Source organism: Stylophora pistillata, chromosome 7, assembly GCF_964205215.1.
Source record: "Stylophora pistillata chromosome 7, jaStyPist1.2, whole genome shotgun sequence".
Classification (NCBI taxonomy): Eukaryota; Metazoa; Cnidaria; class Anthozoa; order Scleractinia; family Pocilloporidae; genus Stylophora; species Stylophora pistillata.
The window spans coordinates 9,469,816-9,483,308 of NC_142525.1; the positions used below are offsets into that span (position 1 = coordinate 9,469,816).

General features: G+C 38.0%; 1 protein-coding gene across 1 annotated transcript; it reads left to right on the forward strand.

The window, feature by feature from the left end:
* Positions 1 to 9,765: 9,765 nt before the first annotated feature.
* LOC148726534 (uncharacterized) lies at positions 9,766 to 13,120 on the forward strand. Its single transcript, XM_088726907.1, has 2 exons — positions 9,766 to 10,387; positions 12,157 to 13,120. The coding sequence occupies exons 1-2, from the start codon at positions 10,082 to 10,084 to the stop codon at positions 12,445 to 12,447; spliced, it is 597 nt and encodes a 198-aa protein (XP_088583033.1). The 5' UTR covers positions 9,766 to 10,081; the 3' UTR covers positions 12,448 to 13,120.
* Positions 13,121 to 13,493: the final 373 nt, after the last annotated feature.

The window sequence follows — 13,493 nt, forward strand, 5'->3', positions numbered from 1 at the left end:
CTATTTGATATTAAAACACACCCTTAAATAAGAAACCGGTCTCTGCCGTTGCGAAGGTAAAAATCGTTTTTAGGTCAGCGGCGTTTATCTTAAGACCAGGGTTACCTTGATGAATGTATGTGATCGCCAGATCAATGCATTCATCAAGAGGTATACTAGTGAGCAAACTCTCAAAGATAAACGCCGCTGACAAAGACGCCTTTTACCTTCGCAACAGCAGAAGTCCACATTTTTGTCAACAAAATAACATTATACACATGTCGGTTTAAAAGGTGAAGAGTTCGTGCCACATACAAAAGCTGTCTTTTTTTTTTTTTCTCGCGCGCGAAATGAGAAGACTATGCGAAGGCTTGAAATTTTATTGAGAACGATTGTAGCCGCTTTTTTAAAAACAAGAGTCAGGGGCTACTTTGCTAAAAACAAATTATGCGTGGAAATGGGTAAAAAATATTCCGAAATAGAGCAAATGATCATGAAAGTGATTGCTAAAAGGCGATTCCATTACACTGTAAGTTATAAGACGACATATGTTATCATGATCAGACGAAATAACAGTTTTCAAAATTTCCAGTCTGCATTCTGTAGCCAATCTGCAGTCTGCAGAATGCATTTTGTACCTAGTCTGCATTTCGTACCCGTTTTTCAGTCTGTATTTTGCACTGACCGATAGCTAAAATGTGAATTCTGACAATTCACCTAACATCGCCCCAGCAGTTCAAAGTAATACCAAGTAATTTCGACTGTATCCGGGAGTTACCCATTGGAATTTAATTATCTTCAAAACTCATTCAAACGCAATGTATCCACGACGTACTTACAGTTTCCTTTGATTACTTTTGTCGCCGAGATGATATTGACAAGTTTTTTGTTTCCCTTTATTTCCAATGAACGGTAGAAATGTTCGCTTCCAGCCTAAAGTAAATTCAGCCTTGTAACACTCTGGCTGTTCATTTTCCACGTAAAGGGATTCAGTATTAGCTGATAACTGGAGCTGAGTGAACCAATAAGAACACTAGAAATGCAATAACCGAAGTTTGAATTTAAAAATACTCTTTATCAAAAACTGGATCATCGGATAATGTAATTCGAGAACTTTCATTGGCTTAGCCGTCATGGGTTATGAGCAATCATACCATGCTCTACAGAACTGATATGGTTGGTGTACGCGTCAGTTCAAAATTAAAATGGAGCTAAAATTGGGAAGATTTATCTATATTTTGGGGAGTTTTTAATTAAAATATTATTCCACTACGCTTGTTGGATATGAGATGATTATAGCCAACTTAGCCCAACCAGCCTCGTTGGCCATCTATTCAGTCACGTCCAACCCGCGATCGTGGAATTATTGTTTACTATTCGACAGAAAAGGTTACCGTCAAAATCCACGAGAGATGTTTGCTATCGTGCTTTGCATCCAACAACCAAGAAGATGTAAAGATCATGTTTTGGTTTCGCTGCTCTGCCGAGAATTGCAGGAAGGACAAAATTTTGATGGCGTCTTTTGTAAATATGAGACAGACATTCGCATATAACCCAGACTTTGGAGTTCACATAAACGGGACCTTAGTTATTAAGAGGGTTCTACTAGTGGATGATGGAAAAATATTTCACTGTTCTGCGGAGACGAATACTAAGACGCATATATCCTCTACCACAAGGCTCAGTATTACCAAAGGTGATAACTGTTATATTATCATATTAATAATCATAATGATAATATGTTTTGACCTAAGAACAGCAAGTACAAGCCCTGAAGCAAGACTCGGATTGAGGCTGAAGGGAATTTTTAGACGTTAGTGTCACGTATGTTAGCTCCAAGAGTAACAAGAAAGAGCCAATGGCACAGATCTTTAGAGAGCAGGAAAATGTGAAGAAGATAAAATACCAGCACCGTGTATTGGATGCGAAGATGCGCTTCTTTCCATCTCTTTAAACTATGTATTTTACTGTTTTATTAACTAGCTCACCAAATTAAATAAAATCAATATGAATGTTGTTTTAATGATGATGATGATGATGATGATGATACTAATCAATTTGAGTAATTATTATTAAAGTTATAATAGAAGTATTGTGGCTCTTCTTGCAAACTGTTTCCACGTCTAAATGGAATTTGGAAAGCTGTTATTTGAACTAAGAGGAAGGAAAACCGGTGGAGGACTGGGCGAAAAAACTTCGGAGCAAGGACGAGTAACAATGAAACTCATGTAACCCTACTATGACGCCAGCAGGTCCGGGAACCGAACCCGGACCACACTGGTGGGAGGCGAGCGCTCTCACCACTGTGCTATTCCTTTCCCTTCGCGTCTTAACCTCTCTTTTCTGTAGCCGAAGGAATGCAAATTTCTTTTCTTAAGTTAATCAGTTTTTTTCTATTGTTAGAACGCCCGAAATTAATACCAGAGAGCCCTCTACAGCCTCATGTGATTGAGGGAATGGACCTTCGCTTAGATGCTCGAGTCCAGGGCTATCCTTATCCAAGGGTTACTTGGAGTCATGATGAGCTTGTCCTGAAGTACAGAACGAATGTCGATTCAGAAACAAGTCTTAAAATTCGTAACGTCACTGTATTTGAGAGCGGAATTTACAACTGTTACGCCAAGAATCCATTTGGACATGATAGCATTAACTTCACTGCAAACATTTCTGTTCAAGGTATTAATTGTATTTCGTTAACTTTTGTTTATTTGGGTTACGAGAGTAGAAATAGCCTGTAAGGAAAAGGGGAACGAGAGAAAGTTTTATGTGTGTTTTGTTGTTGTTGTTGTTGTTTTGTTTTTTTTCATTATTCCTTTGTTCTGTTTTTATTTGCTTTGTCAATGTTTTGGTTTGTTTCCGTGTTGTTTTTGTCTTTTAATCCTATCAAGGGAGTGAACCCAAAAAGGGAAGGTGCGAGCTTTAGTTCATTGGCTTAAAAAAAAAACCGAACAAACAGCAAAGCAAAATAACTAAGCGAAAGGAACAACACGAGGCCAGAAAGGGTTACTTTGATCGCATGAGCATTCACAAATAACTCGTTTCATAGTGATCTAGCAAATTAAATTTGATGATGTAAGAATAAAGTTACAACAATGCTGCTTAATAAAGCTCTCAACTAACTTGGCATCAATTTCTATCATAAGGTAACTATTCGTTAAATTTAGACTCAATCATTGCTTTCAAGACGCCTAAAATACTGAATTCGAATTTGCGTAAAAAAGCGAAAATGTACTTTTAAAATAATTCTGTTAAAGAAAAAGATTTCAAATCCTGTTCAATTGACTATTGAAGAGTTTCTAAAATATTAGCTCGCATAATTTATCAAACAAACAAAGCGTTTTCTACTCTGAATCGGAGTCGAGCACTTTTAGTCTTTTGAACTTCTTTGTGGACTTCATATCAGTTTCTGGAGTGGCCAATGTCGGTGATTGATTAATAGTGATAATGATAATGAACATAATACTAGTACTAATAATAATAATAATAATAATAATAATAATAATAAGATTGATAATTTTCATAATAGTTATAATTAAGGTAGCAACAGTGGTGGTGATGGTGATACCGAGGAGAACAAAAATATATATAATACGTTGGCCAGCTAGGCTGGAAGTTCGCCAGAACCATTTTCATATTTCCATACCCCTCTATCTTATTTTGGCTGGTCTAAACGAGAATATCAGGAGAAAAAAGTTGGAATTTTGCGCTACGTCAAGGTTATAAGTTGTATATTTACGGCCATGACGGAAGTGGCAAAGGTGTTAACTATAAATTTTTTTCCGTGTAAAAAAAACCGTTAAAAAAATCATGAAGTTTTACGCTTTTTTCTCCAAAAGGATTAAAGTATATGAAGTAAAGATAAAAATTCTTAAAGCAAAGTATGTGAAAATACAAGCTCGACAGGAAATGCGTTTGGGAATTTCCATTTCTTTAAACATCGAGGACCTTCCATAAAGCACCTAAAGAAAGCCATATCATTTAGAGACTCAAACTGGACAGTGGCTATCTAATGTACAAATTTTAGGTGATCGTTGGTGTAAAAATGGGTCTTTAGGTGCTGAAGCGATTTTCGCTGGGGTGCGATTAATTTTTTTAATCTTTGGACCCCGAGGTAGTTTCAATTACTTTTAGACTAGGATACATCATTAGCAAAGTTTGAAAAAGATATTTTTTTCCTATCGAAATGCACTGGACCACAGTTAAAGAAACCTCAAATATTACGAAAATAGTGTGATGGTCTGTTATAACAAAGTGCGACAGGTAGTATAAAGTGCACCAGTATCAGTTCCGTCAATTTTAGAACAAAGTGCGCTAGTTTTATTACAAAGTGTAACAGGTGTTACAAACTGCGACGATTATTACAAAGAACAACAAAAGGGGCAGCACCTGATCCCCCCGTAAAGCGAAGGGGACAAAAAGAAGTGTAAAGTGACGAATTTGGCATCTTTCCCAGATAATTACCGTCACTGTTGGAGAAATGCTTAGCCTGTCAATTTATATTTCATTACTTAATCATTGTCTCATACCAACCTCGTTCCCAGAGCCTTTTCTCTTAGTTGGGGATGGGACCCAGTGAAACACGGTGTGCATCTAGCAATCCTATCAAGCCGTGCTGCATGTGTCATGTTATTGTTTCAACCAAACTTTCACTCGCGACGAGTCTTTACTTTTAAACTTTTAAAATATGTTCTGGTGCAGTTAAGTGATATTTATCTTTTGTTGTTACAGAGCCACTGGAGGAGAGTTCATCTCGAAAAGCATTCCCTGTTCCAAGTACTACCAACCCTTTGTACACAAGTACTACCCTGGATTACACCGCAAATAGCAGTATTAGGACCTCATCGATAGAAAGTGAGACATGCGAAGGTTTTCACAATTATCGTACTGATCGTTGTATCAACTTTATGATTTCAACTGTCTTCAAAGCCTACCAAAATATATGTGGCACATGTAGAGATTACTCCATGGAAAGTGCGTAGCAAAAAGTTTTATTCACGAGTTGCGACGCATCAAAAAAACCAACAAGCTAGACTATGAGCAGTCCTTCCTCTTCGGCGAAGTCCGTCGCGGGAGTAAAAAAACATCAGTGAAAAAAAATTGATGTTAGCACGCCGCGGGGAACTCTTTGAGTGACGCCGATGCACCGCAAGAGCTCCATGAGTGAGACTTACTTTCAGGCGCCTCTTTCGTGTAGCTACCGCAGCGTGCGCATCGACATCACTCCAAAAGTTCCCCGCGGCGCGCTCACAACAATTTAATTCATTGAGTTCCTTTTTTACTCGGTCGACGGACCTAGCCGAAAAGGAGGGACTTATCGTTGTCTATCAACGGGTGAGCGCAGCAAACGAGTGAGTTTCTTGATGCATCGCAACGAGAGAATATAGATCGGTAAAGCGCTTTCCATGGTATGATTTCATACATTCTGAGATTTTTCTTACTGACCAACACATTACTAAGATTCGAAGCCATTTAAATGCAAGAACAAATTTTATTGTAAACAACGCCAAATCCACAACGTGGCGTGATATTCAGTCACTGTTGTCAACTATACATTTTTTTTTAATTTGTTATTTATATACTCACTAATTTGCCAACGGAGAGAATTAACTTTTGAAAGAGAGACATAAATAATTTACTTTTTTTAAAAATTCATTTATAAATGGCATCGCGAATGTGAAACTTGCGAAGAAAATGGGACATTCTCGGTTTAAAAAAAAAACAAAGCGAAAATCTCAGTTAAAAATGTAACGCGAATTAGAATACGGCAGTTCTTATAAAATTCTTTGTATAAAATAGTTCAATCATCCTTCGCAGTGATGTGGGCTCAAAGTCACTTCTATCTTTGGTCCTGACAATGGGTGTGAACTCGCTCAGCATGTCATTGAGTTGAGCAGGAGGTATTCCTTCCACGTTTCTGAGCTCAATCTTCCTTTGAAGAAAGGATTTTATCAGGCTTACGTCTCTGTCGGTCTTCGCTTTCGTGTTTTTCCTCTTCCATTTTGTTTTTACAGAAAGCCGCGCGTTTGTTGCATTCCACTGTGAAGTAATGTCATTCGCGTCTGTGATTGTACGAAGGATGTATTTTACAGTCTTTGCTTTTCTGATTGGTTACATTGGTTGTGTATTTGCTAGAATTTAAGGCGTTCTTTTTTTTTAACCTTAGTAGGTATGAAATATGTCTTTAGAATCAACAAAGTGTTTAATTCATGCGTTTGTCTCATCACATTTAGATTATTGCAATGCTCTTTTGTATAAGCTTGCGCAATATCATTATGATCGACTTCAAAAAGTTCTTAATGCTGCGGCTCGGGTTACATGCTTAATTCCTAAGTTTGCTCATATTACTCCGGTACTTAAGCAACTTCACTGGTTGCCGGTGAGATTTAGAGTACAATTTAAAATTGCGCTTTTAGATTCTTAAACGTTGATTGGCCTGGCACCACAATATTTATCTGAACTTCTTGTTGTAAAGCCTAGAACTAGATACAGCCTGCAGTCTGATTCTAATTTAATTTTAATTTACTCCATTTTCACTGCGTTGTTTGGGAAGGACTAGAAAGGAACATACGAACCATTCGTGCTAGTCCACCCTCCCACTCATCCCACCCCAGGGGAGGACATCCATAACACAGTAATCTCGTGTGTGGGAAATGAACGTCTCCTACCCCAACCCTGCAGGAGACAGGACCTCCATTTATTCGTCCCTATCCGAGAAGACAAGAATATCTAACCATTTCTTGATGTTATTGAAAGGTAGTAAATTTTTCTCAATTATTTTAAAACCCTGAGTGTTGGTCCGGCCGGGGCTCGAATCCTCGACCTCCCGCACAACAGTACAGCGCTCTATCCATTGAGCTAACCGGTAGGCGGAAATATTGCTGGTGATCCCTAAGGTGACACGAAAGACTTTTGACGATCGAGCCTTTTTCCATGCTGTACCAACAAGTTGGAATGCTTTGTCATCTAGTCTTAGAAACTGTAGGAACATTGACTCTTTTAAAGTACAGTTGAAGACTTTTCTTTTTAAGAAAGCTTTTAATTTGTAATTTTATATTCTTATTATTAGTATTATTTATGACATCTAGCCTTAGATACTATATGAACTTTTACTTTTTTTTCTTCTTAAGAACGCCTTTAATATTGTAGAGCGCTTTAGAATATTTTAATAATTAAAGCGCTATATTAAATGTATTATCATTATTATTATTATTATTATTATTATTATAGAAGGTTGAATGAATAATCACATCGACCCGACTTTCGCCGAACTTTAAAGCGACTACTTTAATTAAACTATTTGGTGTGTAATGCTTTATCAGAGAAGAATCAGACTTCAAAGGAAGCTATCGGTAAGTTCATCCAGCATATTAACAAATAATTAGTCCATTTAGCTAATGAATCTGTGATTCAGTCAGTCAGACATTTGGTCAGTCCGTCAGTCTTTTCAAGATCCAGTCTATTAGTCGACCAGTCTGTCCGTCGGTCTTTCAGAAAGTCAGTCTGTCAGTAAGGTAACCATTAAATTAAAACAAGCACAGATACTTTAATGAAACAAATACCCTCACAGGTGAGCTGTAACTTTAGCATTTGCAGAAAAGAAGCTTAAAACAACGAAGTTTGTTTCGTCAAACATCGCATGTTGTGAAGATATTAAACAATGCAACTGGTTCTACAATAAGGAAGGATCTAGTTTCATTTGTAAAGTCTTCGTGCAGCCACAAAGAGCTAGTCATCGTTTGTGCAGCTATCTGTCTGAAATAATTTTTTTTATTTTCCTGGCACCGTAGCTTCATCAGGCGAGGGACTTTACTTGGTGATATTAGTGTCATTTCTGGCAGTGCTTGGCATCATTTCAGTAATCTTTGGCATTACTTGGGCTCTCCGAAGGAAGAGACGCCATAAAAATGGTAACATACCCTTCGTCATCTGTCGTTTCCATCTCCATTTGGTGGCCAAAATTGCCCTGAAGATGTTATTGAAATGTAACTTGCAAAGAAACTTTCAATTAAGTGTCAAAAATAATCAAAGATTGTATTTGTTTTGTTTTGTTGTTGTAGTTGTTGTTATTGTGGTGGTTGCTGTTTTTTTGCTTTTGATTTGTCAAAGAGAATAGAGACACTGCGCACATGCAAATGCAATCAGAAAAATTGACCACTCACATTCTACTACACATCGAACAGTTTACGCAACTACTTAATTAATGTTTTCCTTTCCTTTGATTGGCCGTTGTAAATGCTTTAAATGATAGAAAATATTTGTTTACAAATAGGAATTTTATGTTTCCTCTTGGAATGTGAATAAATCATTGTTAAAGGTTGACGTAACAGCGACATACGGGTCCTTGAATGGGATGTGCTTCAAAGAATCATATTGATACCCCCTAGGGTACCATTATATATTCACCTACGTGACCTCTTGGTCATTCTTGCTGTTCATTGTAACTGACAAGCAAAAGTTTCCCGCCCCCTCCCCTTATCCTTCGTTATATTGCTGTTTTGTTTCGTGGCGTTTCCTGGCCCTCACCTTTACTGGGGCAAGTTAATTGTTAACCTCATTTGAAATTACAAATTATGACTGTACCAAATCAATTTATATTTTGTTATTAAAAAAGGCTATGGGTCAGTGCCCATAGCCGTTTACTCCAACCTTTGCGTTTTATTCCCACTAAGCAAGCTACAGGACAATCGACATTATTTTAGTTGTTTTGACAAGAGGAAACATAAATAAACATTATGTGAATTGTGACACAGCTCACCTGTGGCAACTTTGAAAAAATGACTTCATCATTGCAATTTGTGGTGACTGTTAGCTTTGTTGATGCTGAAATATCAACTTTTTTAAAAAAAAACGATGTTATTGTTGTTCTCTTGATTGTCCTTTTAGATGTAAGACGTAGAGCTGTTGAAAGGTATGACCATTTTATTTCTATTTAATTTGAGCGTATTGTCAAGAATTGCCAGCAAACTTAGCCCTCTCTCCCTCTCTCTCCCCACTCCCCTTCTCTCTCTCCCCACTCCCCTTCTCTCTCTCCCTTTCTCTCTCTATACATGCATACACACATATATATAATATATTTATTATTATATTATATTTTATATTATACTTTACATATTTAAATTACATATATATTCCTTTTCTTCCTCGTCCAAAAAGTGTTGACAGAATGGAATTAAGGGATAGTTTTTCAAAACGAAAAAATGTAAATAGCTTTTAGTTTGTAGTTTATGGAGAAGGCTGAATGGCCGAAACGTTATTAAATCTACAGTCGGACCTGTTATAACGGAGGTATCCCACTGGTCTCTCCTGGCATTAAAGAAAATCTTACGTATACGGCAAACGGGAGACAATAGAGACCTTAAGATTGAGGTTTGGGCATCTAGCCGCAAACGGCAAACCGCAGTTTTCCATTAGCGGTTTCACGTTAGCCGTCTGTCCATATTTGGGACTTAAGATTCGCGGGTGGTATGGCTGCTGCCCGAAGGTGATATGTGGATCAATGTGTTTGTTGGATTTTATTGATTACTTAATGAGAGCAGAACACTAAATCAGTTTGATCCTCTTTAAATTGAGCAAGACTACAAAGATGTGCTAGACATTATGCAGCTGGACGAGAGTAGTTCTGAAGGTTCGTTGTCGAGCAACGACGATCTCGATTTCTTATTTCTTGAAGCAGCTTTGTATGCTTGGCCATCTGAACAAAGCCACGGCTAAGGAAACAAAATAAGCATTCATGTATTCACATATCATCGGAAATTGGCTTTTGTTTACCCTCAAAGTAATCAGACCGGCAAAACAGTTTTAACAACAAATAGCCTACTGCCCTGTTTGTTTTCATTCAATCGTTCACTTCTATTTTACTGAGAAATCGTTTTCAAAATTACGTTTCTATGAAAAAGAATTCGATAATTAATAAGCGAAAGAGTTCTAAAACGTAGTATTTCCTCTCAAAGGTGGAATTTTGATGTTTTAGGCTGCAAAAAACCTTGCAGTAAATCACTTACCTCTAGAGCGTGGTCCAGCCGTACAAACGTGAACCTGAAACTGCAAACCTGACGGCAAGGAACTGGTCACGTGACTTCTTGACGTTAGCGGTTCGCGGGAAATGCCTGAAAACCTCTATCTTAAGGTCCCTTATATCACTGATTCACGTACGCAGAAACAGCACAGCGCAACCGGCAAACGTGAAAAAATGGCGGTAAAAAACAAGGTCACGTGGTCACTCTTGCCGTTTATCTTTCACGTAAACACGGTGCTAAATTTCTCTATTTTTGTTTTAAGCGGTCAGTCTGAACACATTTCAGCACTGGTTCCTGTGGGTGTTACCACTAAGTTGGAAGTTCCTGAAAGTACCAGAGAATCTCCCCGAGCAGAGTATGAAGAAATCGAGCTGTTTCTGCCTGCGATGATGGTATATTTATGTTTGAGTGACGTATTGGTGAAGTGTCGGTAAAGGATTGCTAGTGTGTCTATGGAATGTTTTTTGTAGCGTGCCAGTGTATTGTTGGTGACGTGACGGTGGAACACCGGATATGCGTCACTGCAGTGATGGTGATACGTGGGGGAGCGTCGGTGATGTGTCGGTGGATTGTTGGCGACGAATCGATAGATTGTCGATAACGTTTCGGCGGGTTGTTGGTATCGTGCTGATAGATTGTGAGCAATGTGTTGATGACTTGTTCATGACGTGTCAATAGATTGTTGGTAAGGTGTCGATGTATTGTTGGTGAAGTGTCGAATTGTTGGTGACGTATCGGTGGATTGTTGATCTATGGATTGTCGGCGATTTGTTGGTGAATAATTGATAACGTGTTGATGAATTATGAGCGATGTGTTAATGAATTGCTAGTGACGTCTCTGTGGATTGTTGGTAACGTTTCGGTGGATTTGTCTTTACCCTCCCCTGGGAGAGAAATATAGATTTTCTCATGGAAAGGGCTTACTTACTGATTCGGGCTTACGTAGCGAAGAGTTACATAAATTTGAAGGCTACAGACGCACACATAACCGTTATATTTCTGCACTGGTTGCCAACGGCAACAGTCAGACTGCAAAGCAAATGAGTGAATTGCGTTTTAAATATAAAATTACACTTGAAGGGCTAAAATATTCGCAGCGAAATGTTACTTTCAATCCTGTTGGGTAATCCATACCTCTTTACACGGCTCTTAACATGTTCATTTAGCGGATGTATTCGTTTGTTTGTTAAACAAGTATTTATAGAATTCGTCGCTCCTATTTAAATATAAAACAGCTTTGCGACTGCATTTTGGCGCCAAAACGGAAAAGCTACACGAAAGTTATTTACTTGAAGTATAAGTTCAAATTCTTAGTGAACTAAGCGCAAATCACTTACCATACTTAAGCACGAGTCGAGGCTTTGTGAGTGAGTGAATTTTGTGAAAACCAACTGGTACCTAAATATTGCACACAAACACTTTCCATGTTGAAGTTTGTTTGTTAAATACAAACACAGATTTACTCCCAGTTTTCTTCGTAAGAAAAACCGCTCAAAAGCAATGTCTTCGAAGCCTTGCGGGATATTTAAATCCTTTCAAATGTCGATTAAAACTTGAAAAAAGACCTCTAAGACTTGAAGATTCAAAGTATTTTCAGTCTTTCCACTTCACACCACGGATAAAGTTGCAGACAAATTCGTTCAATTCTTTGGCTTCGATGTCTTCAGGATTTTTCTTTGCTCGTGTTTTTCTCCCAGAAATTCAATGAGTAGTTTCACATCCCTCGTTATCTTGGCTCTTCTATTTTCGTTTTTTGCACGATAATACAGTCGATAATTGATCTTTCTGAATACCCAAATCTCGTGGATCCCTGAGCCATTGTTTAAAGTACAAGTATTTTTTTTTCCTCTGGTACGAAAGTTTCCTCGGTATGGAGGCTTGCGCGCAAGGAACTAGAGGTTGTTGAATGAAATCAGTGATATGTTTTGACAACTCTCGCCTGATTGGACGAAACGCATTATATGGACGTCTGAGAAAGCCATTTCGCTGCTGTGATATATGCTGTCAGAAATGTTTTAGCGGGTTTCTCATGAAGAAAAATGTGAATAAATCTCAGGATGTATATAATAAACAAGCTTACTTATCTCGTTCAAAATGCGATAGAAATCGCTTGGTACATATTTTAATGATTAAACATGTCTTCTCATTTTGTTTACCACAGGTACCCACCGACGGTGGCCAGAATCCTAATTATGCGCAAGCCTCAAGCGCTTGTTCCCACACCTATACACCACTAGAGAGAAATTTACCACAGGTGCCTACCAACAGCGGCCAGAATACTGATTATGCACAAGCCTCAAGCGCTTGTTCCCACACCTATGCACCACTGGAGAGAAATTTACCAAAGGCACCTACCGACAGTGGCCCGAATCCTGAATATGCACAAGCGTCAAGTGCTTGGTCCGACATCTATGCATCGCTAGAGAGAAATAAGGAGGGAGAACAGCAATAAGTCAATCCGAAAAAGACTCCGAAATACGTAAATATGTATACGCCTCTCACCGGTGCCCGCAATCCTATCATGTCGGCCGGCAATCCTAGGAAAGATAAAGAAAATGAAGGCGACGGTGAACACATTATTAAAACACAGGCTTTTAGGCCGGGTTTCCCGGAAAACGATGAAATTTAAAGGATTTGGCCAACCGTTTCTACCGAAAGTAATTCTTGCCTTTCCCAATGAAAAGGCCGTTTAAAAATTTCACCAGCCTAAAAGTAATCAAGCCAAATTCTCGCTCTAAACATTATCCCTTTTAATCCCTCCCCAAATTCCTCAGATTCTCATTCACTCAAATGAATACACGAAACTGAACTGGACATGATGATTTTCTGTCCTACTATCTTTGCTTCAATGAAAACACACAAAGACCCTGCACGCTGTACATAGGAAGATAATTACGATAAGAATAGATCAATAATAATAATAATAAGAGTCTTTATTCATTATCCATGGTCAGGTAGTCACAACATACGTGTGACTTTACAAACATGACAACACAATCTATCGATTAATTTAAGATCAAGTACAATTAAATAAAATAAAAAAGACACCTATTAATAAAGGATCTCTTAAAACGTTCTGTTTTAACGGTAGGTAAAATAAAATCATGTCCTCTCTTTCGCAAAAATCTCTGCTTCTTAGGAGGTAATATTTGATGAAGGGGTGGGAAGGAGTATCTGTGATAATGTTCCATAGCTTGTAATCTCGATTTCTTATAACTTCAGCTATTACGTACGGTTGTTGGTATAACCAAACCTAAACGCTCCGGCTTAAAAAACCTATCAATGCGATCAAGGTATTTACCTTGAAATGCCACTCCCCAAATCTCAATTCCATATAAAAACAGGGACATAGTTAAGAGATCAAATAATTTAGTCAATTACTCTTAAGGATATCGAAAATATTTACAAACGAGTAGAATATATAAACGACTACTAGCTTTGCGTGGCAAATTGTCAACATGAAGGTCCCAGTCCGATTGATTTTCCTAGAAAATTATG